This window comes from Heptranchias perlo, chromosome 3 (genome assembly GCF_035084215.1).
Source record: "Heptranchias perlo isolate sHepPer1 chromosome 3, sHepPer1.hap1, whole genome shotgun sequence".
NCBI classification, from domain to species: domain Eukaryota; kingdom Metazoa; phylum Chordata; class Chondrichthyes; order Hexanchiformes; family Hexanchidae; genus Heptranchias; species Heptranchias perlo.
In genome coordinates, this window is record NC_090327.1 from 24,352,047 (window position 1) to 24,377,769 (window position 25,723).

Below are 25,723 nucleotides of genomic sequence, written 5' to 3' on the forward strand. Positions count from 1 at the left end.
ACTTCGTGTGCAATATCAAATAAGAGTTCTAATGCAGTTTGAACTGCACAACTATGAACATCTATTCAGTAATTACCTCTGCCTCTGTCGGTGCTGCTGCAAAATGTGTCTCTGTAGGTGGTGCTGCAAAATGAACAGTCTCCCAATTATAGTTATGACCTTTAGTCAGACAAAGGAGAGAAACCTATGTGACCAGCATTAATTTTTGACAGCACTTTTCTATGGATGGAGCCATTTGAGTTTCTTTCTCATTCGCTTGCAGCCTTTCCACTGGTACCCTTGTATTATACAAGAACCACTCGAAAGTAAAAATACTCAATGGGATGAGAACAGAACTGGCCTGGGTAAATTGGAATCAAAGATTGGCAGACAGAACTGATTGAACAGTGGGCGGCCTTTAAAGAGGAGATGGTTTGGGTACAGTCGAGGCACATTCCCACAAAGCAGAAAGGTAGGGCAAATAAAGCCAGAACTCCCTGGATGACAAAAGAGATAGTGAGTAAGATGAAAGAGAAAAAAGGGGTGTATGACAGATGTCAGGTTGATAATACAAAGGAGAACCAGGCAGAATATAGAAAGTTCATAGGAGAAATGAAAAAGGAAATAAGAGGGGCAAAGAGAGATAATAGACTAGCAGCCAAAATAAAAGGGAATCCATAAGTCTTCTACAGGCATGTAAACAGTAAACGGGTAGTAAGAGAAGGGGTGGGGCCGATTAGGGACTATAAAGGAGATCTACTCATGAGGCAGAGAGAATGGCCGAGGTAATGAATGAGTACTTTGCATCTGTCTTTACCAAGGAAGACGATGCTGCCAGAGTCTCAGTAAAGGAAGATATAGTTGATATACTGGATGGGCTAAAAATTGATAAAGAAGAGGCACTAGAAAGGCTAGTTGTACTTAAAGTAGATAAGTCACCCGGTCCGGATGGGATGCACCCTAGGTTGCTGACGGAAGTAAGGGTGGAAACTGCGGAGGTACTGGCCATAATCTTCCAAACATCCTTAGATACGGGGGTGGTGCCAGAGGACTGGAGAATTGCGAATGTGACAACCTTGTTCAAAAAAGGGTGTAAGGATAAACCCAGCAACTATTGGCCAGTCATTTAACCTCAGTGGTGGGGAAACTTTTAGAAATGATAATCCGGGACAGAATTAACAGTCACTTAGACAAGTGTAGATTGATTAGGGAAAGCCAGCACGGACTTGTTAAAGGCAAATCATGTTTAACTAACCTGATAGGGTTTTTTGATGAGGTAACAGAGAGGGTAGATGAGGGAAGCGCAGTTGATGTGGTGTATATGGACATTCAAAAGGCGTTTGAAAAAGTGCCGCACGGTAGGCTTATCATCAAGATTGCAGCCCATGGAATAAAGTTGGCAGTAGCAACATGGATACAGAATTGGCTAAGTGACAAGAAACAGAGAGTAGTGGTGAATGGTTGTTTTTCGGACTGGAGGGAGGTGTACAGTGGTGTTCCCCGGGGGTCAGTGCTGGGACCACTGCTTTTCTTGATATATATTAATGACTTGGGTGTACAGGCCACAATTTCAAAATTTGCAGATGACACAAAACCTGGAAGGGTAGTAAACAGTGAGGAGGATAGTGATAGACTTCAAGAGGATATAGACAGGCTGGTGGCATGGGTGGACACGTGGCAGGTGAAATTTAATGCAGAAAAATGTGAAGTGATACATTTCGGTAGGAAGAACGAGGAGAGGCAATATAAACTAGAGGGCACAACTCTAAAACGGGTACAGGAACAGAGAGATCTGGGGGTATATGTGCACAAATCGTTGAAGGTGGCAGGGCAGATTGAGAAAGTGGTTTCAAAAGCAAAAGGCATCCTGGGCTTTATAAATAGAGGCATAGAGTACAAAAGTATGGAAGTCATGATGAACCTTTATAAAAGACTGGTTTGGCTACAACTGGAGTATTGTGTCCAGTTCTGGACACCGCACTTTAGGAAAGATGTGAAGGCTTTAGAGAGGGTGCAGAAGAGTTTTACTAGGATGATTCCAGGGATGAGGGACTTTAGTTACGTGGATAGACTGGAGAAGCTGGGGTTGTTCTCCTTGGAACATAGATGGTTGGGAGGAGATTTGATAGAGGTATTCAAATCATGAAGGGTGTAGACAGAGTAGATAGAGAGAAACAGTTCCCATTGATGGAAGGGTCAAGAACCAGAGGACATTGATTTAAGATGATTTGCAAAAGAACCAAAGGTGATATGAGGAAAAACCTTTTTACACAGTGAGTGGTTAGGATCTGGAATGCATTGCCCAAGGAGATAGTGGAGGCAGATTCAATCATGGCCTTCAAACAGGAACTGGATAAGCAGTTGAAAATAAAAAATTCGCAGGGCTGCAGGGAAAGGGCAGGGGAGTGGGACTAGCTGGATTGCTCTTGGATTGATGCGGCGTGGGCTCGAAGGGCCGAATGGCCTCCTTCCATGCTGTAAACTTTCTATGATTCTAAGTCTCAAACAGTATTCTTGCCATTTAACCACTTGCATATTAGCCTTTCAGTATAACTTCCTTTCTTCTCACAATGCATGGAAGGCTCAAAGCTGACATCAACGTAATGTCCGCAGAATGCAGTCTGCTTTCTGTCACTGGACTTGACGTGTTTGAATGCAAGATTTGAACGACAAAGGACAGGTGAGAGCAGCTGCCCTCAACATCATGGCAGCATTCAACCGAGTTCGGCACCATGGAGCCTTAGCTAAACTGGTGAATGGGAGTCAAAGGGAAAACCCTCCAGTAGCTGGAGTCAGACCTGACATAAAGGAAGATGGTTCTGGTTGTCAGAGGCTAATCATCACAGCTCCGGGACATCACTGCAGGAATTCCTCAGGATATGTCCTGGGCTGAACCATCTTCAGCTGTTTTATCAATGACCTTCCTCCATCATAAGGTCAAGAGTGGGCAGATCACTGATGATTCCTCAGTGTTCAGCTCTATTCACAACTCCTCCCACAGCAGGACAATATCTAAGCTTGGGCTGCCTAGTGCCAAGTAACATTTGCACTACATAAGTACTAGGTATGAATTGTATCCATATGATTTATATCAATTAGTGTTAATTGTATTCATGTGGTGCGTATCAATTGGGGACTCTCTTGTATCCATTTATATGAGAGCTTATCTAGGGTGTGGTGTGGTAATATGAATAGAGGCTTGGAAGCAACTGAAGCCCAGGCTCTAGTATTCTATCCTTCACCACCTGGCTTTCCAGTATATGACATTAGGTAATGATTATCTGGAAGAAGAGGAAACCCAGTTATCTACCCTTGAATTCAACAGCATCACCATCGCTGAGTCCCTCACCATCACATCTTGGGGATCACCAGTGACTAGAAGCTGAACTGAACCAGCCATTTTGCACCATGGCTGCAATAGCAGAGCACAGACTGTGACGAGTGGCTCATCTCCAGACCCCTGAAAGCCTCTCCAACATTGATGAGGCTCAAGTCAGGAATGTGATGGAACACACACCACATGCTTAGATGGGTGCAGCCACAACAAACTTCAAGAAGTTCAACACTAAATAGAACAGAACAGTTTGCTTGATGGGTGCCCCTGCCACTGGACTCCACACCCTGCAATACTGGCACAGTGTAGCTGCAGCACGCACCATCTACAGAATGAACTGTAGTAGTTCACCTAGGTTATTTCGACAGCAACCTCCTCCCCTGTAACTTTTACCACCGCGAAGGACAAGAACAGCAATGTCATTGGAACACCATCACCTCCAAGCTCCCCTCTAAGTCACAGACCACCCTGACTTGGGCATATATTGCCATTCTTCATCATTCCTTGGTGAATATCTTAGCATTTCCTACTTAACCCCAACTAGGGCTGCAATGATGAGAAACCCTTTCAGATGTTGGTTTACAGCAGGGCAATGGAATCCACTGCTATCCCAGCTATTTGCCGCACATTTTGAAGGAGGCTGTGCAAAACAATCATACATGTTTGCTCTGCTGGCATCATTTGTTTCATGGCAGGACCCCTGAGATCTTCATCCACCAGCTCTGTAGCTAGGGGTTGACATTTTTTAAGCCCCCACTCAGCTACTTCAGGCTTCACTTCCACACCTGCATCTTCTGGCTTTCTTGTGCTCTGTGTCTTACCACGTGTCAATTCCTCACCAACACTATCGTCAATCCCTGAGTGATTATTGTCTCCAGACTGCTGAGTTCAAGGGAGAGGGTGAATGACGGGGTGTGTAAGTGGGCACCAGTGTTGCCCGTGGTTTAGGGGACTGCAATCTCTTGGCAATCATCCTCCTCCTCCTTTTGTTTCCTAGCTTGCAGCCGCAAGAGAAAAAAATAATGACTTAACTTTAGTCTGCATGATTAGCATGCTATCTTAATCAGCCATTGTGTGAATCTGAGGGAGGAACTGTTAGCTGGTGGAAGGTTTGAAAAATACATAGAAACATTACAAAAGAAAAGGGATTATATAATCACAGACCCACTGAAGGCATACTGCCTCCCACATCTCCATCCCCAAATGACAGGCCAGAGCTGCTTCCAATGATTGACAGTGCCTACTCTTCATGATGAGTCAATGTGTGCATGTCTCTGCTTCTTCCCACAGTGGCCTGCTGTTCCATGGCAATATATGCTGTCTTCTCTTGGAGGTGAACAGCATTGCATCATTTTTTTTTTAACGTGCTTCAAATTCTGCAGTCATAATCTGTCAGGATTCATGGAATGGGTGGTAATAATTAAATGTACTGGCATGCTTTACAGCATGCGAGTTGGTTGACATGACTGATGCCAGGTTACAGTGCTGTGTGATACGCCAAAGAGCATTGCTTGAATATTAGGGCAGAAAATACCAGTTTACCTCTCTGTATTTCAGTAAGCTTCTCCATTGTTCAACTGACAACTCACTTATGTTTGCTGACCTTGTGAGGTCATTAAATGTCTTCTAACTCTATAAGGGGGTAAGATGTCACTCACTGTCACAGCCGCCAACTTCCATATGACCCATGCTGTTGCGTTTGATGGCTTCGTCTTAGATATTCCCACAATAACATCTCTCCTTTGTCTTATTTCTGAGAACACAGCTTCAATACCAGCCTCAGAAAAAAAATCGATGTTTGTCTTTTTCTCCCTCTTGCAGCTGCCCCTGCATGTCCTCTCACCAGAGCCTTCTCAACTCTTTTAATGAACTAAATGCTGTAAATCATGATGATGTGCCCCTGCCTCAGGGACCCAAGATTTTCAGGGTTATTAAGGGTAGAGATGTTAAGGGATTTACTGTGGAATGTGATGCCACACCAAATCCCTCGCCATATTAATCCAATGCAAGAGATTTCAGGTTCATTTCCAATACTATTTACATACCAAGATTCTTTACCAGGATCATTTTGAGGGGTCAGTGGCACTGCACGTTTATAACTTAAATATTACCATTTGTAATAATTCAACACTCAGCAGTAATTATTGTTACTCTGCATTTTTAATGACTTATTTAAACAAGTTATGTTGGAATACTCCCGATGGCCTAAAGCACCAATTAAAGAAGTTGAAAGCAGATAGCAGATCTGACTAAAGTAAGCAAGAAATAACCTTGATCTCCATGTACAGTATTTAGTCACAACTGAAGTAGTGTGAAGTATCATTTTTCAGGCATTAAATCAATACTTACTACAAGTGCCCTAAGTTATTAGTACGTTTGCTTTGAATGTTAATGCTGTGGACCATAAATACGATTAAGAATGGAATTTCTAAAAGAAGTCCCTTACTAAGGACAATTACTTTCCTTTAAGTAGTGCACTGGTTTAAGATACCTTGAGATATTTTCAATGATGTGCTGCTTGCTCACGGAATCCCCATTCCTATGTGTGGTAGCACTGCAGCAATTTTATGATCACAGACGTCTTCCATGCAGCATGAGGAAATAAATAACATGGTCAAAAATTTTTACTTACATTAGGGAGTTGACCAACACTTTTCTGTTTCTGAGAGGGAGCTAATCCACTTTACCAAATCAAAGGATCCGATTTAGAACCCACTAATACTTCTTTGGTATTGATGGTTGAGTGGTGGAACACACCCACTTTGAATAAGAGCACCTCTGCACAGTTCTGTGGCCTACGTCAATCACGAAGGATAACAACGTCGCAAAATGGAGGTTGCAGATGTCTAACATGAAACCCTGCAGGTGATTCTAAATTTTGCATACTTAAGTCACAATACCTTCATTCTGAGTTAGATGAGATTACCAAGACTTTTTTTTGAATGAAAGAACTAAATGAGTGGGTTGCTCCTGGCAGACATTGGTTGTAACCTGAAGAATTGGCTTGAGACACCTTGCATCAGCCTTGCCAAAACTAAAACGCAGATATAATGAAGCATGTCAGGTTTCTTGAAAAAACATAGAAATACTCAGCATCTTTAAACAAATGTTCTAAAGTTCAAATTGGTCAAGTGGTATCCTCCAGTATGCATCTAATAAGAGTGACTTGCATTTATACATCACCTTATCATACCTCAGCGATGTATCAAAGCCCTTCCCAAACATGATAACTTTGAAGTGCAATGACTGTTTACATATAATCTAACACATCAGATTACACCATCAGCAATGAGAAGAATAGCAGGTTTATCCGTTTTTAAGGCGTCTGATGGTGCTTCAGTGTATTGGGAATCCAATATTACATTATTCGCCCCATCATGTTCGGAGATCACACTGCATTATTCAGTAATCTCATGCCATACCTTGTGACGTGTCATTGGATTGAGGTAAGTAATGCTTGTGTGTATAGCTTCATCTATGCTGCTGTATTGCTAAGATCTATCTCTTCATACAATCCAGCGTTCCTTTGCCTTCTCTGATACCATGGTTTTCTATGGTTATGGAATGCCAGTATTACTGCATGATTACTTAGAGGTCAAGAGCTGCCTTATTGTGCTACCCACAATTTATACAAAATACACTTTTTGTGGAATAATGGGATGCAAGGATTTATTTGAGAAGCAGCAAAAGATTAGAGGGCAGATTTTCTACAGGGCTTCCCCGATCGCCGTTTCTTCAGGGTTCAGGCCGAAGTTAAGGCAGGAGGAGCCCCCCCCCCCCCCCCCCCTCCACAATGCAAATTACCGGTGTTGGTGACTTTCGGGGGTATTTTTCCATCAGGGTTCTCCCAATCATACATCATAGCGTCGGCGGGAGAGCTGTGGAAACCCCAGGAAAACAGCATGAACATTTTTCCGGGGTTCTCGGGGCTCTTCTGCCGAAGTTACGGCAGGCAAGTGGACAACCTCCGCTGAAATTCACCCCCTCTGACTCAGTAACTTCAGTAATGACAGTTTGGTAAGAACGTCCTTTCACATGTCTACCCCATAAATTATTTTCCTGAAATTCTTGGACATAATGTCCAAGGAGCAATTTACAATAAAACTGCTGAGTTGTTTAGGAAACGCACTGGCAGTATTGCACAGGGAGCTGACCCAGGTCGATCAGCTATTTACCAACTTGTATTTTTCTAACTCCCAGTTTGGACAATATAAGTTTCAAAGCAGGGATAAAGGGCCATTATGTTTTTGTTTTTATATCCCTTTGTGAGTATATTTGGTCTTAAATCAGGGAGGCATTATATTTCTTATGGTCTTTAGAGAGCTTTTAGACAGGCTTAGCTCCAACAACAACCTGTTCTAAAGCACAGAATTGCCTCACAGTCACTGTATTGACTGTTCAAGGACATTTGTACTGCAGCAAATTCAATTTCTGTCATTTATGGCGTTTACGAGAGTGAATCTCAAATGGTTTATAAATGTTACTTCAGGTTCAGAGTCGTGACTCAGTCCTAGGAACATTCGAACAGGAGTAGGCCATTCAGCCCATCGAGCTTGTTCCGCCAGTCCTGTGCATTTATTATTTTTCTGATGTGCAGAATTATCTTACGTGTAAAACACTAAAACATCCGATGATTTACCTGAGTGTGGAGGTTTCTCAATGATTTCAGTGAAAGTACAATCTCATGATTAACACATTTTATTTTAAGATGATGCTTCCCCAGCTGTTGGGATGATGGAAATATGTCAGGGAAGGCAGTTGGCCCAAGTATGTAAAGTGCATGATCTAAGGTGCAATAGGTGTTCTGATGTTTGGTTTGTTTCATATTTTAGATATGACAGGAGGAGACTTTGCAGAAGCCTTCCTCAGGAGATGGTACGGGCTGGGTAGTGCTTGCGATAGAGTGGTTCTGGAAAGAATGATCTCTATGCATGAAAGACTTTTTCTCGTTTCATGCTCTTATTGATATGAGCAATGTATGGTATTCATCAAGCTTGTTTTTTGCTCAGAGATATGAGTTATTACATTTGCTACTAGCTAGCTATTTCTCTAACTGTCAGTTAATGACTTGAAAATGCCATGACTAGAGTTACAACTTAGAATAAGTATTCTGGTAAAAGATAAAGATATGTTTCAGTAAAACTGCCTTTCCTTCCTTATGTTTTTTAATTGTCTTGTGAAGTCTTTTCTTCATGTAATATTGATTTGAAGTAACGTGGCAAACCTTTGTGGATATGACTTTGGCTGCAGAAACAAAAAAGAGATTGGCTATGTTAATGCGATGTATGAACTCAAGAAGCCATGCTTACTAACTGGGAAAAATAATGAAAGATTCCACATGCTATAAAACATAAAAAATGTCTGGGATTGAGTTCGGGGCTGTAATACAATCTCAGATTTTGGTTTCGCAGTTTTATTACCATGTCTGGAGTATTGTGTCTCATTCTGGGTACCGCACTTTAGAAAGAATGTGGAGGCCTTGGAGAGAGTGCAGAAAAAATTTACTGGAATGGTTCCAGGGATGAGGGACTTCAGTTACTTGGAAAGACTGGAGAAGCTGGGGTTGTTCTCCTTAGAGCGGAGAAGGTAGGGATGAGATTTAATAGAGGTGTTCAAAATCATGAACGGTCTAGACAGAGGAGATAGAGAGAAACTGTTCCCATTGGCAGAAGGATCGAGAACCAGAAGACACGGATTTAAGGTGATTGGCAAAAGAACCAAAGGCGACATGAGTAAAAACTATTTTGCGCAGCGAGTGATTAGGATCTGGAATGCACTGCCTGAAAGGGTGGTGGAGGCAGATTCAATTGTGGCTTTCAAAAGGAAATTGGATAAGTACTTGAAACGATGTATACTCCAGGATCAGAAAGTAATGGTTAACACTCCATTGAAACATCTGCACACAAAGGATAAAGTTTTGGTGTCTGAGAAAGAATTCCACTACAGAAGTTGTATTTGACGCTTTGTTGCTTATATTTTCTGTGAATTCTTGGAACAGTACAGACATTGAGATGAGGGAAGAGCAGCTCTTGTGTTTGTGGCATAAAGATGGAGGTATGGACCGTTTGCAACCTTGGCATCCTATTTGATCCTGAGATGAGCTTCCGACCACATATCCACTCCATCATCAAGACCACCGACTTCCACCTCCGTAACATCGCCTGCCTCTGCCCCTACCTCAGCTCATCTACTGCTGAAACCCTCATCCATGCATTTGTTACTTCCACATTGGACTATTCCAACGCTCTCCTGGCTGGCCTCCTATCTTCCACCCTTGAGCTCATCCAAAACCCTGCTGCCCGTATCCTAATTCGCACCAAGTCGCATTCTCCCATCATCCCTGTGCACGCTGACCTACATTGGCTCCCGGTCTGGGAACGCCTCGATTTTAAAATTCTCATCCTTGTTTTCAAATCCCTCCATGGCCTCGCCCCTCCCTATCTCTGCAACCTCCTCCAGCCCTACAACCCTCTGAGATCTGTACTCTTCCAAGTCTTGCCTCTTGCGCATCCCTGATTTTAATCGCTCCACCATTGGCGGCCGTGCCAAGGCCCTAAGCTCTGAAATTCCCTCCCTAAACCTCTCTACCTCTCTCTCCTCCTTTAAAAAGCTCCTTAAAACCTACCTCTTTGACCAAGCTTTTGGTCACCTGTCCTAATACCTCCTTATGTGGCTCAGTGTCAAATATTGTTCGATAATGTTCCTGTGAAGTGCCTTGGGACGTTTTACTACGTTAAAGCGCGATATAAAAGTGAGTAGTAGTTGTTGTTGTTGTTGTTGTTGTTGTTGTTGTTGTTGTTGTATTAAGTCCCAGGAACTCTCAGCATGCTGCTCCAGTCTTGTCTGTTCCAACTTTTTTTTTATTTTTTTTATTCGTTCACGGGATGTGGGCGTCGCTGGCAAGGCCGGCATTTATTGCCCATCCCTAATTGCCCTCGAGAAGGTGGTGGTGAGCCGCCTTCTTGAACCGCTGCAGTCCGTGTGGTGACGGTTCTCCCACAGTGCTGTTAGGAAGGGAGTTCCAGGATTTTGACCCAGCGACAATGAAGGAACGGCGATATATTTCCAAGTCGGGATGGTGTGTGACTTGGAGGGGAACGTGCAGGTGGTGTTGTTCCCATGCGCCTGCTGCCCTTGTCCTTCTAGGTGGTAGAGGTCGCGGGTTTGGGAGGTGCTGTCGAAGAAGCCTTGGCGAGTTGCTGCAGTGCATCCTGTGGATGGTGCACACTGCAGCCACAGTGCGCCGGTGGTGAAGGGAGTGAATGTTTAGGGTGGTGGATGGGGTGCCAATCAAGCAGGCTGCTTTGTCCTGGATGGTGTCAAGCTTCTTGAGTGTTGTTGGAGCTGCACTCATCCAGGCAAGTGGAGAGTATTCCATCACACTCCTGACTTGTGCCTTGTAGATGGTGGAAAGGCTTTGGGGAGTCAGGAGGTGAGTCACTCGCCGCAGAATACCCAGCCTCTGACCTGCTCTCGTAGCCACAGTATTTATATGGCTGGTCCAGTTAAGTTTCTGGTCAATGGTGACCCCCAGGATGTTGATGGTGGGGGATTCGGCGATGGTAATGCCGTTGAATGTCAAGGGGAGGTGGTTAGACTCTCTCTTGTTGGAGATTGTCATTGCCTGGCACTTATCTGGCGCGAATGTTACTTGCCACTTATCAGCCCAAGCCTGGATGTTGTCCAGGTCTTGCTGCATGCAGGCTTGGACTGCTTCATTATCTGAGGGGTTGCGAATGGAACTGAACACTGTGCAGTCATCAGCGAACATCCCCATTTCTGACCTTATGATGGTGGGAAGGTCATTGATGAAGCAGCTGAAGATGGTTGGGCCAAGGACACTGCCCTGAGGAACTCCTGCAGCAATGCCCTGGGGCTGAGATGATTGGCCTCCAACAACCACTACCATCTTCCTTTGTGCTAGGTATGACTCCAGCCACTGGAGAGTTTTCCCCCTGATTCCCATTGACTTCAATTTTACGAGGGCTCCTTGGTGCCACACTCGGTCAAATGCTGCCTTGATGTCAAGGGCAGTCACTCTCACCTCACCTCTGGAATTCAGCTCTTTTGTCCATGTTTGGACCAAGGCTGTAATGAGGTCTGGAGCCGAGTGGTCCTGGCGGAACCCAAACTGAGCATCGGTGAGCAGGTTATTGGTGAGTAAGTGCCGCTTGATAGCACTGTCGATGACACCTTCCATCACTTTGCTGATGATTGAGAGTAGACTGATGGGGCGGTAATTGGCCGGATTGGATTTGTCCTGCTTTTTGTGGACAGGACATACCTGGGCAATTTTCCACATTGTCGGGTGGATGCCAGTGTTGTAGCTGTACTGAAACAGCTTGGCTAGAGGCGCAGCTAGTTCTGGAGCACAAGACTTCAGCACTACAGCTGGGATGTTGTCGGGGCCCATAGCCTTTGCTGTATCCAGTGCACTCAGCCGTTTCTTGATATCACGTGGAGTGAATCGAATTGGCCGAAGACTGGCTTCCGTGATGGTGGGGATATCGGGAGGAGGCTGAGATGGATTATCCACTCGGCACTTCTGGCTGAAGATGGTTGCAAACGCTTCAGCCTTGTCTTTTGCACTCACGTGCTGGACTCCGCCATCATTGAGAATGGGGATGTTTGCAGAGCCTCCTCCTCCCGTTAGTTGTTTAATTGTCCACCACCATTCACGACTGGATGTGGCAGGACTGCAGAGCTTTGATCTGATCCGTTGGTTGTGGAATCGCTTAGCTCTGTCTATAGCATGTTGCTTCTGTTGTTTAGCACGCATGTAGTCCTGAGTTGTAGCTTCACCAGGTTGGCACCTCATTTTTAGGTACGCCTGGTGCTGCTCCTGGCATGCTCTTCTACACTCCTCATTGAACCAGGGTTGATCCCCTGGCTTGTTGGTAATGGTAGAGTGAGGAATATGCCGGGTCATGAGGTTACAGATTGTGCTGGAATACAATTCTGCTGCTGCTGATGGCCCACAGCGCCTCATGGATGCCCAGTTTTGAGCTGCTAGATCTGTTCTGAATCTATCCCATTTAGCACGGTGGTAGTGCCACACAACACGTTGGATGGTGTCCTCAGTGCCAAGACGGGATTTCATCTCCACGAGGACTGTGCGGTGGTCACTCCTACCAATACTGTCATGGACAGATGCATTTGCGACAGGTAGATTGGTGAGGACGAGGTCAAGTAAGTTTTTCCCTCGTGTTGGTTCGCTCACCACCTGCCGCAGGCCCAGTCTAGCAGCTATGTCCTTCAGGACTCGGCCAGCTCGGTCAGTAGTGGTGCTACCGAGCCACTCTTGGTGATGGACATTGAAGTCCCCCACCCAGAGTACATTTTGTGCCCTTGCTACCCTCAGTGCTTCCTCCAAGTGGTGTTCAACATGGAGGAGGACTGATTCATCAGCTGAGGGAGGGCGGTAGGTGGTAATCAGCAGGAGGTTTCCTTGCCCATGTTTGACCTGATGCCATGAGATTTAGCCTTTAAGCACTATTAGCCTTTAAGCACCTTGCCTACCAATTCAACCATAGTATTTAAAGAATGGTAGCCAGAAGGGAAGATGCAGAGCCTATTTTTGCTAATGTGATGAAGATGCATTTGGAGAGATTGCTGCAGCTGTTGACTGCATTGTCCCAGATCTACACATAATGCCAACGTCCATAAAGAGGAAAATGCTCGATTCTTCATTCCCTTTCACTCCTCAGCACACAATGATGTCTACAAATAAACACAGAACCAGCCACTGTGACGTAATGGGGTCTTTTTGGGGCTGGAGAGAGCCAATACTTCACTTACCAAGACAAGTGATGTCTTCTCTGTTTCCTGCAGCCAGGCCCAGAACTTCAGACCCTGCTTGTTAAAATTTAATAGGTTGAGAGAAAAGTGTTTGGATTCAAGTGTCTGGTGAGCGCACCCCACAAAAGAATCCCTACACTTCATTTTGTATAGGTGTTGGTTTTTATTTATTAATTAAAGTATCTGCTGCACAATTTTCACATCACTGCAGTGACATTTAAAGAATAATTGCATTTTTCTTTTCAAAAATGGAAGTTGAATCCCATTTTCCTTAGTAAGCCTTAGTTTAACATATCTGTTTTCACTGGATTTTGTTATTTTTTTTGCACCAAAGCCTGTTTCTGCTATGAAAAAAATCAAAGTCTGATGAAAAGACCGGGAAGCAGTTAACCGAGGGAAACCACTTTTTTTAATCAATTGGACAAAATCATGCAAGGGATCAAAGGAATATGATGCAGCTTAAAGGAGCAGGCCAAAACTGGACTAGTTAGCCCTAAGTGTGAACAATTTCTAGTGCTCTGGTTTAAGGTGCAATTGGAATATTAGAAAGCATCAGTTTTCCCTCAGTCTGGAGTAGAAGGGGGTAAGGACAACAACCCAGAAAACAAAAGTGAAAAACACATTCAAGAAAGGAATTGAACTGCAGTTAATAAATTGACCCCTGTTTTTATTTTTACCATGCCAGTTTAAATCATATCAATTTATTATCGTGGAATTCTCCAATCCACACAAAGCGGAGTCATTTCCGGTTATGTCTATTTAATTAATCATTTTTTTCTCAGCTAAAGATAAATCCTCTTTTGAGACCTCAAAATCTATATGTCAAGACAAGCATTTCACATAAGCCAAAAGTTAGCTGAATATAAAAGAGAATTTGTTCTATGCGCTGGGTGTTAAGTCACATAATTCAATAGTTTACTCACAAGCAGGATACTGTATCCAGTGTTCTGACCTGTGTGCTATTGTGCAGAAATTCAACTTTGACATTTGCAATTTTTCTTCACATGCCAGGTGGCATTTTGCCACCTTGCTGAATGTCTTAAGACTTCCCTATACCCAGGTTGCCCAGTGCATAAGATCCAAGTGCCATGCCCTATCGAGAGTAGTGGGCCCTAAGATATTGATTCCCCCTCATACTCAATGGACAATAATTTACAACCGAGTTGAGCTGTCAGGGTTAGATCGAACTAAATGTCTGAGCATTGAATTCCAGTTGGACTTTAATAGAGTGGATCTGTGTTGTCTAATTTGGACAGCCTGCCAATGTGTTAAAAGTCAGCTAAAGATTAGGGCACTATTGATGTTATTTGTACATCAAGACATCTAAAGGCATGAACAGAACATCACCACTGTACCAATACATTTTCTCTATTGCAACTATAATATTAGATTCTTGGAAAGTGACCATGTAAATGTGACTTTAATTCCAGTTTCAGAACCAAGGTATAACACTTCTGACAGTACAAGGTAGATTTTGCACAGCATGATAGTGCACAGTTCCAAGGATTTTTGTTTTGAGTAAACCATTGATTTTTTTTAAATTGGAATTTCCCTTTGACACAAAAAATTGTCCATACCTTTTCACATTCAGCCTGGGTATAATTATCCTTGTGAACACCCTTACTAGCATGTGACCAATGATGCATTTCCAAATAATCCTTTTAACCCTTTCTTATCTGTTTGCAACAATTCTGCAGTCTTATTACATTGTTTTTCCTCATTCGAGCACATCTGCCTTTAATCCTTATCTGCTTTGTCTTTTCATTTTGTGTATAGTTCTCTTTTTAAAATTATTTTATTGACCTACTTTAAGTCATAATCTATTTAATATCATTCATTGTGACTGGCAAATGATAATAAGAAGGCTCCACAACAACGAAGCCATAACTGAGTAACAATCAAATGAATCTTCTTTTTCAGGCGACCCTGCAGCAGAGGAATGGTCCCCCTGGACTGTCTGTTCTTCGACTTGTGGGCAGGGTACACAGACCCGGATGAGATCCTGTGTATCATCTCCATATGGCACCTCGTGTAGTGGACCTCTGCGAGAAATGAGACTATGCAACAATTCAGCAGTGTGTCCAGGTTTGCTTGAACTAATGGAAACACTTGTTGTTGCCGTGCATTGCCTTCACTTATTTATCCCAGCTCTCTTCTTCTTAAGATTTGGTCTGTGCTTGTGACTTATCAAGGTATTTGACCTTGACAGTGCTGGGAATTTGCCAGTGACTGCATCAAAGTTCCAATGTCAAGAATGACATTGGTCTGATGCAACACTAATGTCCTTTATGATTGTCGCCACCCCCACCCCCCCCTGCCACAGTACACGTCAACCTCTAGGTCAATACCAAAGGCACCAATGTGATATTTCCTTCCACCACACCTTCATTTCCTCCAGACATTTATGCAAGTGAAGGTTCCTCAATTAGCGCTCAGTTTTCAGAACTGTGTTGAGATGTTGTCTTTTACCTGTGGAAGCAGGGTTAAAACTTGACAGACTTGCTTTGTTTAAGCCTCTTAGTAGATGTCAGAAAAAGGAAACCTTCATTCTCTCTGGTCTGGCTTTAATCTTGGTTCCAGAGTTCAAAGAATAGTGTTCTCATAAATTCCCCAGACTTCAATTTATTCAGCTGTCATAATTCCTAACCTGTTGTTATTACTGCATAATTTTTACTTTGCTACAATGCAATATTACCTAATATTTGGAAAGTAACTTCCTTACTTTCGTGTGTGCGTTTCTAGAAAGGTAATTTTTTTTAGTTAACCCAGACTATATGACAGTTTGAAATGATCAGAAAAGGTAAATGCTTTTTAAAATCAAAAAAATTAACAGCAAAAAATGGATACAAATAAATTCTACAATTTTCTTTAACCTTAAGTAATGCTACAGATTGACTTTTGTCACGTAAAAAAACATGAGGTTTCTTCTTTGTTATGGGCAAGGATGGAGGTTTGTATAATGTTCTGGTTGGACATGTTGTAATGACTTTAAAGGTCTTGGAGGTTAAATTGGATAACCCCTGAAAACGGGTGCGGGGATCATGGTACGCGATTAACCCGCGCCTTGTCATTGCAACGCAGGCAGCACGTTACATTTGTGCTGTTTTAAATGATAGCTGCGTGCAACCAGCGCTACCTGCGCTGTTGATTGGCTGCACACATCAACAGGAGGCCCCGATATCGCGAGTGGCTTGCGCTTCTTAAAGGCAGCCTGCACCTCTTAAAGGGGAGGTGCATTGTGGCTGCAAGAAGTGGTGGGAGTCATTTCAGAACTGAATCTGTGCTGTGATACTTTGAAGTGTGGCTGCCCCTGGGAGAGAGCATGCACCAAGATTCTCTGATGATGCATTCGAGGCCTTGGTGCAAGAGATAGAGAGAAGGAGGGCCATCCTATATCCGCAGGGGGGCATGAGGCCCTCCAGACATATGCTCAAGAGACAGTGGGAGGAAGTAGCGGAGGAGGTAAATGCCAGGAGCATAGCTCCAAGAACATGGATGTAGTGCAGGAAGAAGTTCAATGGTTTAACACGAGTTGTCAAGGTAAGTGAGTTCAAGCTTCAATGGCATATCCTAACAACTGCACCACTAGCCTTATACTCTGCTCAATTCACTACACCCCCAATATCCACCTGCTAATAATCTCTTTCAGTCAGTACTCAACCATTCAAATCATATGCTTCATCTCAACGTCTCACACGTAACACTGTTGCAAGCCTCACACCCACAATTCGCCGTTTACACACACTGGCAACTATTCAACCATGACAGCTACATCACCCAAACATCCTGCAGGACACTAACTGACACACTTCCCTCTTTCTTGCAGGGGAAGGTGGCACATAACAGGATGCAGCAAATGGCAGTGGTTTCATGGAACATGAACCTGCTTTCCTCGCTCAGGATGACAGCTGTTGCTGTTGCCTGTCAGCCAGCCAGCCCACTCCCTATAGAACATTGTATAGGAATCTTCCAAAAACATGTACAAATGCACCAGCGGCCAGAAGAAATAATCCAGCATCTAACCTGTAATTACTTCATCACCCCTTTAAATAGTGTTGGTGGGGGGGTACTTCATGCCGTTTAAGTCATGTTCAGCTGTGTGATGTTAAGACAGTGCGTTGGATGGAGTGTGGAGTTCCAAAATAGCAGCATTGCCTTCAAATCAGCGTTGCACACTGATTCGCATCATTATCTCCCTACTCTGCATGCTGCCGGTGGCTGTTAGCTGCACGTACGCATTTACCAAGGTGGCGTCCTACGCACTTCCCCTCGGAAGTGTGCTCACGGATCTCAGACCCCATTTTCGAGCTTAGTTGTCCATGTAGCGCCCAAAAAAAAGGGCGCAACATGGCCCAATGTTACCCCATATGAGTCATCAAAATTTGTTTTGACTGATTTGCTCAAATGTCAGCTTTTGTGAATTTTTTTGTGTAATACGTCTTCAGATATTCTGCAAATTAGTATGTAACTGCAGAAAACCATATTTATTACTTTGTGAACATGAGGCGTGGATTTTTATATTACTTGTAGGATTTGGCTCACACTGCAAGAGGTAGATTTTGATTGTTCGATTCGCTATCATCCGTTTTACATCGCTCCTGATTTTTACTTCCATGGAGGTCAATTAGAGATGTAAAACGGGCTGCCGATTCACTATCACCCGTTTTACACTGGCGGACAGCTAATGTTATTCCTATATTTAAAAAGGGAGATAGAACAAGTCCAGGGAACTGTAGACCAGTTAGCTTAAAGTCGGTAGTAGGAAAGATAATGGCATCTTTACTCAAAGATGTAACAGAAAAACATCCAGAAACCAGAAATATAATCAAGGGTAGTCAGCATGGAGTTCAAAAGGGTAGGTCCTGCTTGACCAATCTGATTGAATTCTTTGAAGAAGTAACAGAAAGAGCAGACAACTAAGCTCGAAAATGGGGTCTGAGATCCGTGCGCAGTAGATGTAATATATTTTAATTTTCAAAAGGCCTTCGTTGAAGTACCACATAGCAGACTCAAGTCTAAGGTCAGGAAAACTTTTTTAGCCTGTACGTAGCAAGCCCAACAAGGGAGGGGAAGTTCGGGATTTAGTTTTAGGGAAAGAAGCTGGGCAGGTGGAAGGATTATCCGTGGGAGAGCATTTTGGTGGTAGTGATCATAATTTTGCATCTGACTTAGCATAGTTATGAAAAAGGACAAAGATAGAACGGGAGTAAAAGTTCTCAATTGGGGAAAGACAAATTTTACTAAGCTGAGAAGTGATTTCGCAAAAGTGGACTGGAAACAGCTACTTGAAGGTAAATCAGTGTCAGAGCAACGGGAGACATTCAAGGGGGAGATAGTGTGGGTTCAGAGCAAGTATCTTCCCACAAAGAAAAAGGGTGGGACTGCCAAATCTAGAGCCCCCTGGATGACAGGGAGCATATAGGGTAAGATAAGGCAAAAAAGGAAAGCTTATGTCAGACATCGAGAACTCAATACTGCAGAAAGCCTAGAGGAGTATAGAAAGTGCAGGGGTGAAATTAAAAAGGAAATTAGGAAAGCAAAGAGAGGACATGAAATAATATTTGCAAGTAAAATCAAGGAAAACACAAAGATGTTTTATAAATACATTAAGAGCAAGAGGATAACTTAGGAAAGAGTAGGGCCTATTAGAGACCAATGGAGGGGGAAGACGTGGGTATGGCTCTTAATGAATACTTTCTGTCTGTCTTCACAAAAGAGAGGGACGATACAGACATTGTAGTTGAGGAGGAGTGTGAAATATTGGCTGGGATAAACATAGTGAGAGAGGAAATAATAAGGGGTTTAGCATCCTTGAAAGTAGATAAATTGCCAGGCCCGGATGAAATGTATCCCAGGCTGTTAAGAGAAGCAAGGGAGGAAATAGCGGAGGCTCTGACCATCATTTTCCAATCTTCTTTGGCTACAGGCGGGGTGCTGGAGGATTGACGGTCTGCTAACGTTGTACCATTGTTTAAAAAGTGAGCGAGGGATAGACCGAGTAATCACAGGCCGGTCAGTCTAACATCGGTGGTGGGAAAATTATTGGAATCAATTCTGAGGGACAGGATAAATCATCACTTAGAAAGGCATGGAGTAATCAAGGACAGTCAGCATTGATTTGTTAAGGGAAGGTGATGTCTGACTAACTTGATTGAATTTTTTGAGGATGTAACAAGGAGGGTTGTTTTTTTTTTATTCGTTCATGGGATGTGGGCGTCGCTGGCAAGGCCAGCATTTATTGCCCATCCCTAATTGCCCTTGAGAAGGTGGTGGTGAGCCGCCGTCTTGAACCGCTGCAGTCCGTGTGGTGAAGGTTCTCCCAGAGTGCTGTTAGGTAGGGAGTTCCAGGATTTTGACCCAGCGACGATGAAGGAACGGTGATATATTTCAAGTCAGGATGGGGAACGTGCAGGTGGTGTTGTTCCCATGTGCCTGCTGCCCTTGTCCTTCTAGGTGGTAGAGGTTGCGGATTTTGGAGGTGCTGTCGAAGAAGCCTTGGCGAGTTGCTACAGTACATCCTGTGGATGGTACACACTGCAGCCACAGTGCATCGGTGATGAAGAGAGTGAATGTTTAGGGAGGTGGATGGGGTGCCAATCAAGAGGGCTGCTTTGTCCTGGATGGTGTCGAGCTTCTTGAGTGTTGTTGGAGCTGCACTCATCCAGGCAAATGGAGAGTATTCCATCACACTCCTGACTTGTGCCTTGTAGATGGTGGAAAGGCTTTGAGGAGTCAGGACGTGAGTCACTCGCCGCAGAATACCCAGCTCTGACCTGCTCTTGTAGCCAAAGTGTTTAACAAGTTTCTGGTCAGTGGTGACCCCCAGGATGTTGATGGTGAGGGATTCCTTAATGGTAATGCCGTTGAATGTCAAGGGGAGGTGGTTAGACTCTCTCTTGTTGGAGACGGTCATTGCCTGGCACTAGTCTGGCGCAAATGTTACTTGCCACTTATCAGCCCAAGCCTGGATGTTGTGCAGGTCTTGCTGCATGCGGGCACAGATTGCTTCATTATCTGAGGGGTTGCGAATGGAACTGAACACCGTGCAATCATCAGTGAACATCCCCATTTCTGACCTTATGATGGAGGGGGAAGGTCATTGATGAAGCAGCTGAAGATGGTTGGGCCTAGGACACTGCCCTGAGGAACTCCTGCAGCAATGTCCTGAGGCTGAGATGATTGGCCTCCAACAACCACTACCATCTTACTTTGTGCCAGGTATGACTCCAGCCACTGGAGAATTTTCCCCCTGATTCCCATTGACTTCAATTTTACTAGGGCTCCTTGGTGCCACACTCGATCAAATGCTGCGTTGATGTCAAGGCCAGTCACTCTCACCTCACCTCTGGAATTCAGCTGTTTTGTTCATATTTGGACCAAGGTTGTAACGAGGTCTGGAGCCGAGTGGTCCTGGCGGAACCCAAACTGAGCATCGGTGAGCAGGTTATTGGTGAGTAAGTGCCGCTTGATAGCACTGTCGACGACACCTTCCACCGCTTTGCTGATAATTGAGAGTAGACTGATGGGGTGGTAATTGGCCGGATTGGATTTGTTCTGCTTTTCGTGGACAGGACATACCTGGGCAATTTTCCACATTGTCGGGTAAATGCCAGTGTTGTAGCTGTACTGGAACAGTTTGGCTAGAGGCGCAGCTAGATCTGGAGCACAAGTCTTCAGCACTACAGCCCGGATGTTATCGGGGCCCATAGCCTTTATTGTGTAAGTGCATTTGATGTAGTGTACATGGATTTTAGCAAGGCTTTTGACAAGGTTCCACATGGCAGATTGGTCCAAAAAGTACAAGCCCATGGGATCCAAGGGAAAGTGGCAAGTTGGATCCAAAATTGGCTCAATTGCAGTAAGCAAAGGGTAATGGTCGACGGGTGTTTTTGTGACTGGAAGGATGTTTCCAGTGGGGTTCCGCAGGGCTCCTTACTAGGTCACTTGCTTTTTGTAGTATATATCAATGATTTGGACTTAAATGTAGGAGGCATGATTAAGAAGTTTGCAGATGATACAACAATTGGCTGTGTGGTTGATAGTGAGGAGGAAAGCTGTAGACTGCAGGAAGATATCAATGGACTGGTCAGGTGGGCAGAAGAATGGCAAGTGGAATTCAATCCAGAGAAATGTGAGGTAATGTATTTGGGGAGGGCAAACAAGGCAAGGGAGTACACAATAAATGGGAGGATACTGAGAGGTGGAGAGGAAGTGAGGGACCTTGGAATGCATGTCTGCAAATTCCTGAAGGTAGCAGGACAGATAGATAAGGTGGTTAAGAAGGCAGATGGAATACTTTCCTTTATTAGCCGAGGCATAGAATATAAGAGCAGGGAAGTTATGCTGGAACTGCATAAAACACTTGTTAGGCCATAGCTTGAGTACTGCGTACAGTTCTGGTCACCACATTACAGGAAAGATGTGATTGCACTGGAGAGGGTACAGAGGAGATTTATGAGGATATTACCAGAACTGAAAAATTTTAGCTATGTGGAAAGATTGGATAGGCTGGGGTTGTTTTCCTCAGAACAGAGGAGGTTGAGGTGTGATTCAATTGGGGTATACAAAATTATGAGGGGCTCAGATAGAGTGGATAAGAAGGACCTATTTCCCATAACATTGAGGTCAATAATCAGGGGGCATAGATTTTAAGTGATTGGTAGAAGGATTGGAAGGGAGCTGAGGAAATTCTTTTTCACCCAGAGGGTGGTGGGGGTCTGGAACTCACTGCCTGAAAGGGTGGTAGAGGCAGAAACCCTCAACTCATTTAAAAGTACCTGGATGTGCACCTGAAGTGCAGTAACCTACAGGGTTATGGACCAAGTGCTGGAAAGTGGGATTAGGCTGGGTAGCTCATTTTCGGCCAGCAGGGACATGATGGGTCGAATGGCCTCCTTCTGTGCCGTAAATTTTCTATGATTCTAAGGGCCGGATCCATGAGGTGAATGCCTTTATTGCACTGCTTGTGGGCCAGGAGGAGCAGAAGTGCTTCATCCAGGAGCAGCAAGCTCACCTAGCCGACAGGACCCCCGCAATTGGCCTGCGCCCCCCCCCACACCCTGCCCCAATGGTGGATCTCCACCTCCCCCGCCCCAATTGTGGACCTCCACCACCCTCCCACCCTGATCTTTTCCAAGTCCCACCCGATGTCATCCACATCCCCCCTCCCCCGATTTCTTCCACGGCCCATGAACTCTATCCCTCCCTCCTTCCTCTCCGATTTGCATCTCCTTTTCCTCCTGACACGCAGCCAGCCTGTCAATTTGGCTGCCTGGTGCATGGGAAACCCAGAAGCTCAAATACTTACCTTCAATTGAGTTGCAATTGCAAAATGCGACACACTTACATGACTTCCGGGTTCTCTTCACGAGTATCTACGCGTGCCCTGAGCTCCGAGCTAAAATCATGCCCAGGAACTCTGGATCGAGTGGGCTTGATGGGCCTAAAAGCTTTTTCTTGCTCTGGGTTCCTTATGTTCTTATTCAACTGGCTTCCCCTTTTCATTCTAACTCCTTCAATTCATGAAGCCAGAAGTTAGAGGTCTTGGAGGGTGATGGTGAGGGGAAGAGTTGTATGAAGACATATAACATGCTCTTTCCTCTGGCTTTCCTTTCTCTGTTCGTCAACAAGGAAATCCTGGGAGCTAGAAATCCCCAGCAGCACTTGCTGCTACATGAATGTATACAAACAAACTGTTGGTGATGTATATTGAAGAAAGATCAATGTTTAATCATTCTTGCTCGAGGCTTGTGAGCAAACAGGCAAATCTCCCAATATGCATTCCTGCTGCAAAACATATTTTTTAAAGCAGTTGGAACATGGATTTTTTTCCCCCACAAGTGTGTTCATTTCAATGAAGAAGACTACAGATTAACAGAGAAGCTTCTTCCAGACATTGTGTAGCCTGGGCTTTTATTTATATACACGAGTGTATATAGGAGTGGAAATCAGTCCAAACAGGAGTGTAAATCGGAGAATACTGACACTATATAAAAAAAAACTAGTGTGACAGAACCTGTTTCAAAAGAACAAATGTATTATTTTGTTACATAAATCACACAGGAAATCTTCCCTCCCCTCCCCCCCCACCCCCCCCAGTCCTATTCAGACTGACTGAATTGTTATTGAACGGACAACTGAGAGATCTATCGTTTTTAAAGTGGACGACCATAAATAGTGGATAAGTGATCGATCCCTTCAGTTAATTTCTTTCTGAAACTATCAGTGATTCTCACATGCAGAAGAGATTTAAATTACAAATAAAAACAGAAAATGCTGGAAAAGCTCAGCAAGTCAAGCAGCATCTGTGGAGAAAGAAACAAAGTTAACGTTTCAGGTCGATGACCCTGTGTCAGAACTGGAAGATGTTAAAGAATTAACAGTTTTTAAGCAAGTACACACATTTAAATTACACCTGACCTACAGGCTATAACTTTATTTCACTACGTAAGCGGTCAATGGTGGATGTTGAGAGCTGACGTGTACGCTCCAGACTGATTACAAGGTTCAGATAAGAACTGAGGGCTGCTCGCCGGGCTGCTGAGATGAGCACAGCTATTTGGGAGGGGGTCAGATGAGCTCTCTTAATGAGTGGGCAATTGAAAACTGAAAATGGGGTTGAGATCAGTTACTTGCAGGGGTGAATCATAGAAAATAGGAGCAAGAGTAGGCCATTCGGCCCTTCGGGCCTGCCCCGCCATTCAAAATGATCATGGCTGATCGTCTAACTCAGTGCCCTGCTCCCGCTTTTTCCCCATATCCCTTGATCCCTTTAGCATTAAGAAATATATCTATCTCCTTCTTGAATATATTTAATCATTAGCCTCCACTGCCTTCTGTGGTAGAGAATTCCATAGGTTCACCACCCTCTGAGTGAAGAAATTTCTCCTCATCTCAGTTCTAAATGGCATACCCCGTATCCTGAGACTGTGACCCCTGGTTATGGACTCCCCAGCCATCGGGAACATCCTCCCAGCATCTAGTCTGTCTAGTCCTGTTAGAATTTTATATGTTTCGATAAGATCACCTCTCATTCTTGTAAACTCTCGTGAATATAGGCCTAGTCGACCCAATCTCTCCTCATACGTCAGTCCTGCCATCCCAGGAATCAATCTGGTAAACCTTCGTTGCACTCCCTCCATGGCAAGGACATCCTTCCTCAGATAAGGAGACCAAAACTGCACACAATACTCCAGATGTGGTCTCACCAAGGCCCTGTACAACTGCAGTAAGACATCCCAGTTCCTGTACTCAAATCCTCTTGCAATGAACGCCAACGTACCATTCGCCTTCTTAACTGTTTGCTGCACCTGAATGCTCACTTTCAGCGACTGATGTACAAGGACACCCAGATCTTGTTGCACCTCCCCTTTTCCCAATCTATCACCATTCAGATAATCTGTCTTTCTGTTTTTACAACCAAAGTGGATAACCTCACATTTATTCACGTTATACTGCATCTGTCAAGTTCTTGCCCACTCATCCAACTTGTCTAAATCACGTTGGAGCCTCTTTGCTGAGAGGATAATGCTCACCCTGGACAATAAACCTGGATCTATGAAAATTTCCTATTATTATTGTATTTTCCTTACATCTGGGTGAGTAAACTGCTAGATTTACAAAATATTCACATTTCTCAACTATCTAAACAGTTCACTAGTTGCTTGAGCAGTATGTATCTGACTATCCGTGTGAGTAGGCTCTGATTGGCCATGGTTTTATGAGTGACATTATCAAATTTATTAACTATGAATCTATGGAGGAAACCAATACACAGCCATCGTGCTGATTATCGGATGAAGCTTGTGAACAGAATTTCTAAATTATTAGTTCTAAATCGGGAAAGTATAGGCTAAAGTGACTAAGCAATGATAAACTATATCGACTGGCCTTTTAATTAGGAGTTATTCACACCTACCAAGGAAGGAAATGTCGCTGTGTACTCACTTGAGCACAGATTTAATAGAATGAAATGATTCCCATTTTAATTTGTAGTGAATAAATTAGCACCTGTGTAACACACCTAACATGAAGCAAAATTGTGCTTGAGTCGCAGGTCTTGTACTTCGGTCATCCATATAATTTTTGTATTCCAGTTTGAGGCAGGAATGCGGGAAAATCAGGAAAAACGTACAGTGACTTTCATTCCCATGCTTGTATTTTCCATTTGTTGTCAGAGGAGAAAAAAACTAGCCGTACCATCCTGTCTGCTAGACCGGGTACAGTGGTGTAGTGGTTATATTACTGGACTAATAATCCAGAGAACGTGAATTCAAATCCCACCATGACAGTTTGAGAAGTTGAGTTCTGTTCCAAAATTCTGAAAATTAATAGCTAGTATTAGTAAAAGTGACCATGTAGCTGTCGGATTGTCGTAAAAACCCAACTTGTTCACGGGTGTCCTTTAGGGAAGGAAATCTGCTGGTCTATATGTCATTCCAGTGATTCTTAACTGCCCTGGCAAGCCAGTATCAGTGGTTTAAGAAGGCAGCCCACCATCACCACCTCAGGGCAACTCGGGATGGACAATAAATGCCAGCCTTGCCAGCAATGCCTACATCACGGGAATAAATAATGAAACAAAAATTTTACCTGAGAAATGAATTCTGTTAA

At 43.9% G+C, this 25,723-nt stretch overlaps 1 protein-coding gene across 1 annotated transcript in view; it reads left to right on the forward strand.

The window, feature by feature from the left end:
- Positions 1 to 25,723, forward strand: part of adgrb1a (adhesion G protein-coupled receptor B1a) — a 516,358-nt gene that overhangs the window by 182,007 nt on the left and 308,628 nt on the right. The window contains exon 4 of the mRNA XM_067974780.1: positions 15,032 to 15,196. Within this exon, the coding sequence (XP_067830881.1) occupies positions 15,032 to 15,196 (165 nt within the window). The remainder of the gene's footprint in view (positions 1 to 15,031; positions 15,197 to 25,723) is intronic.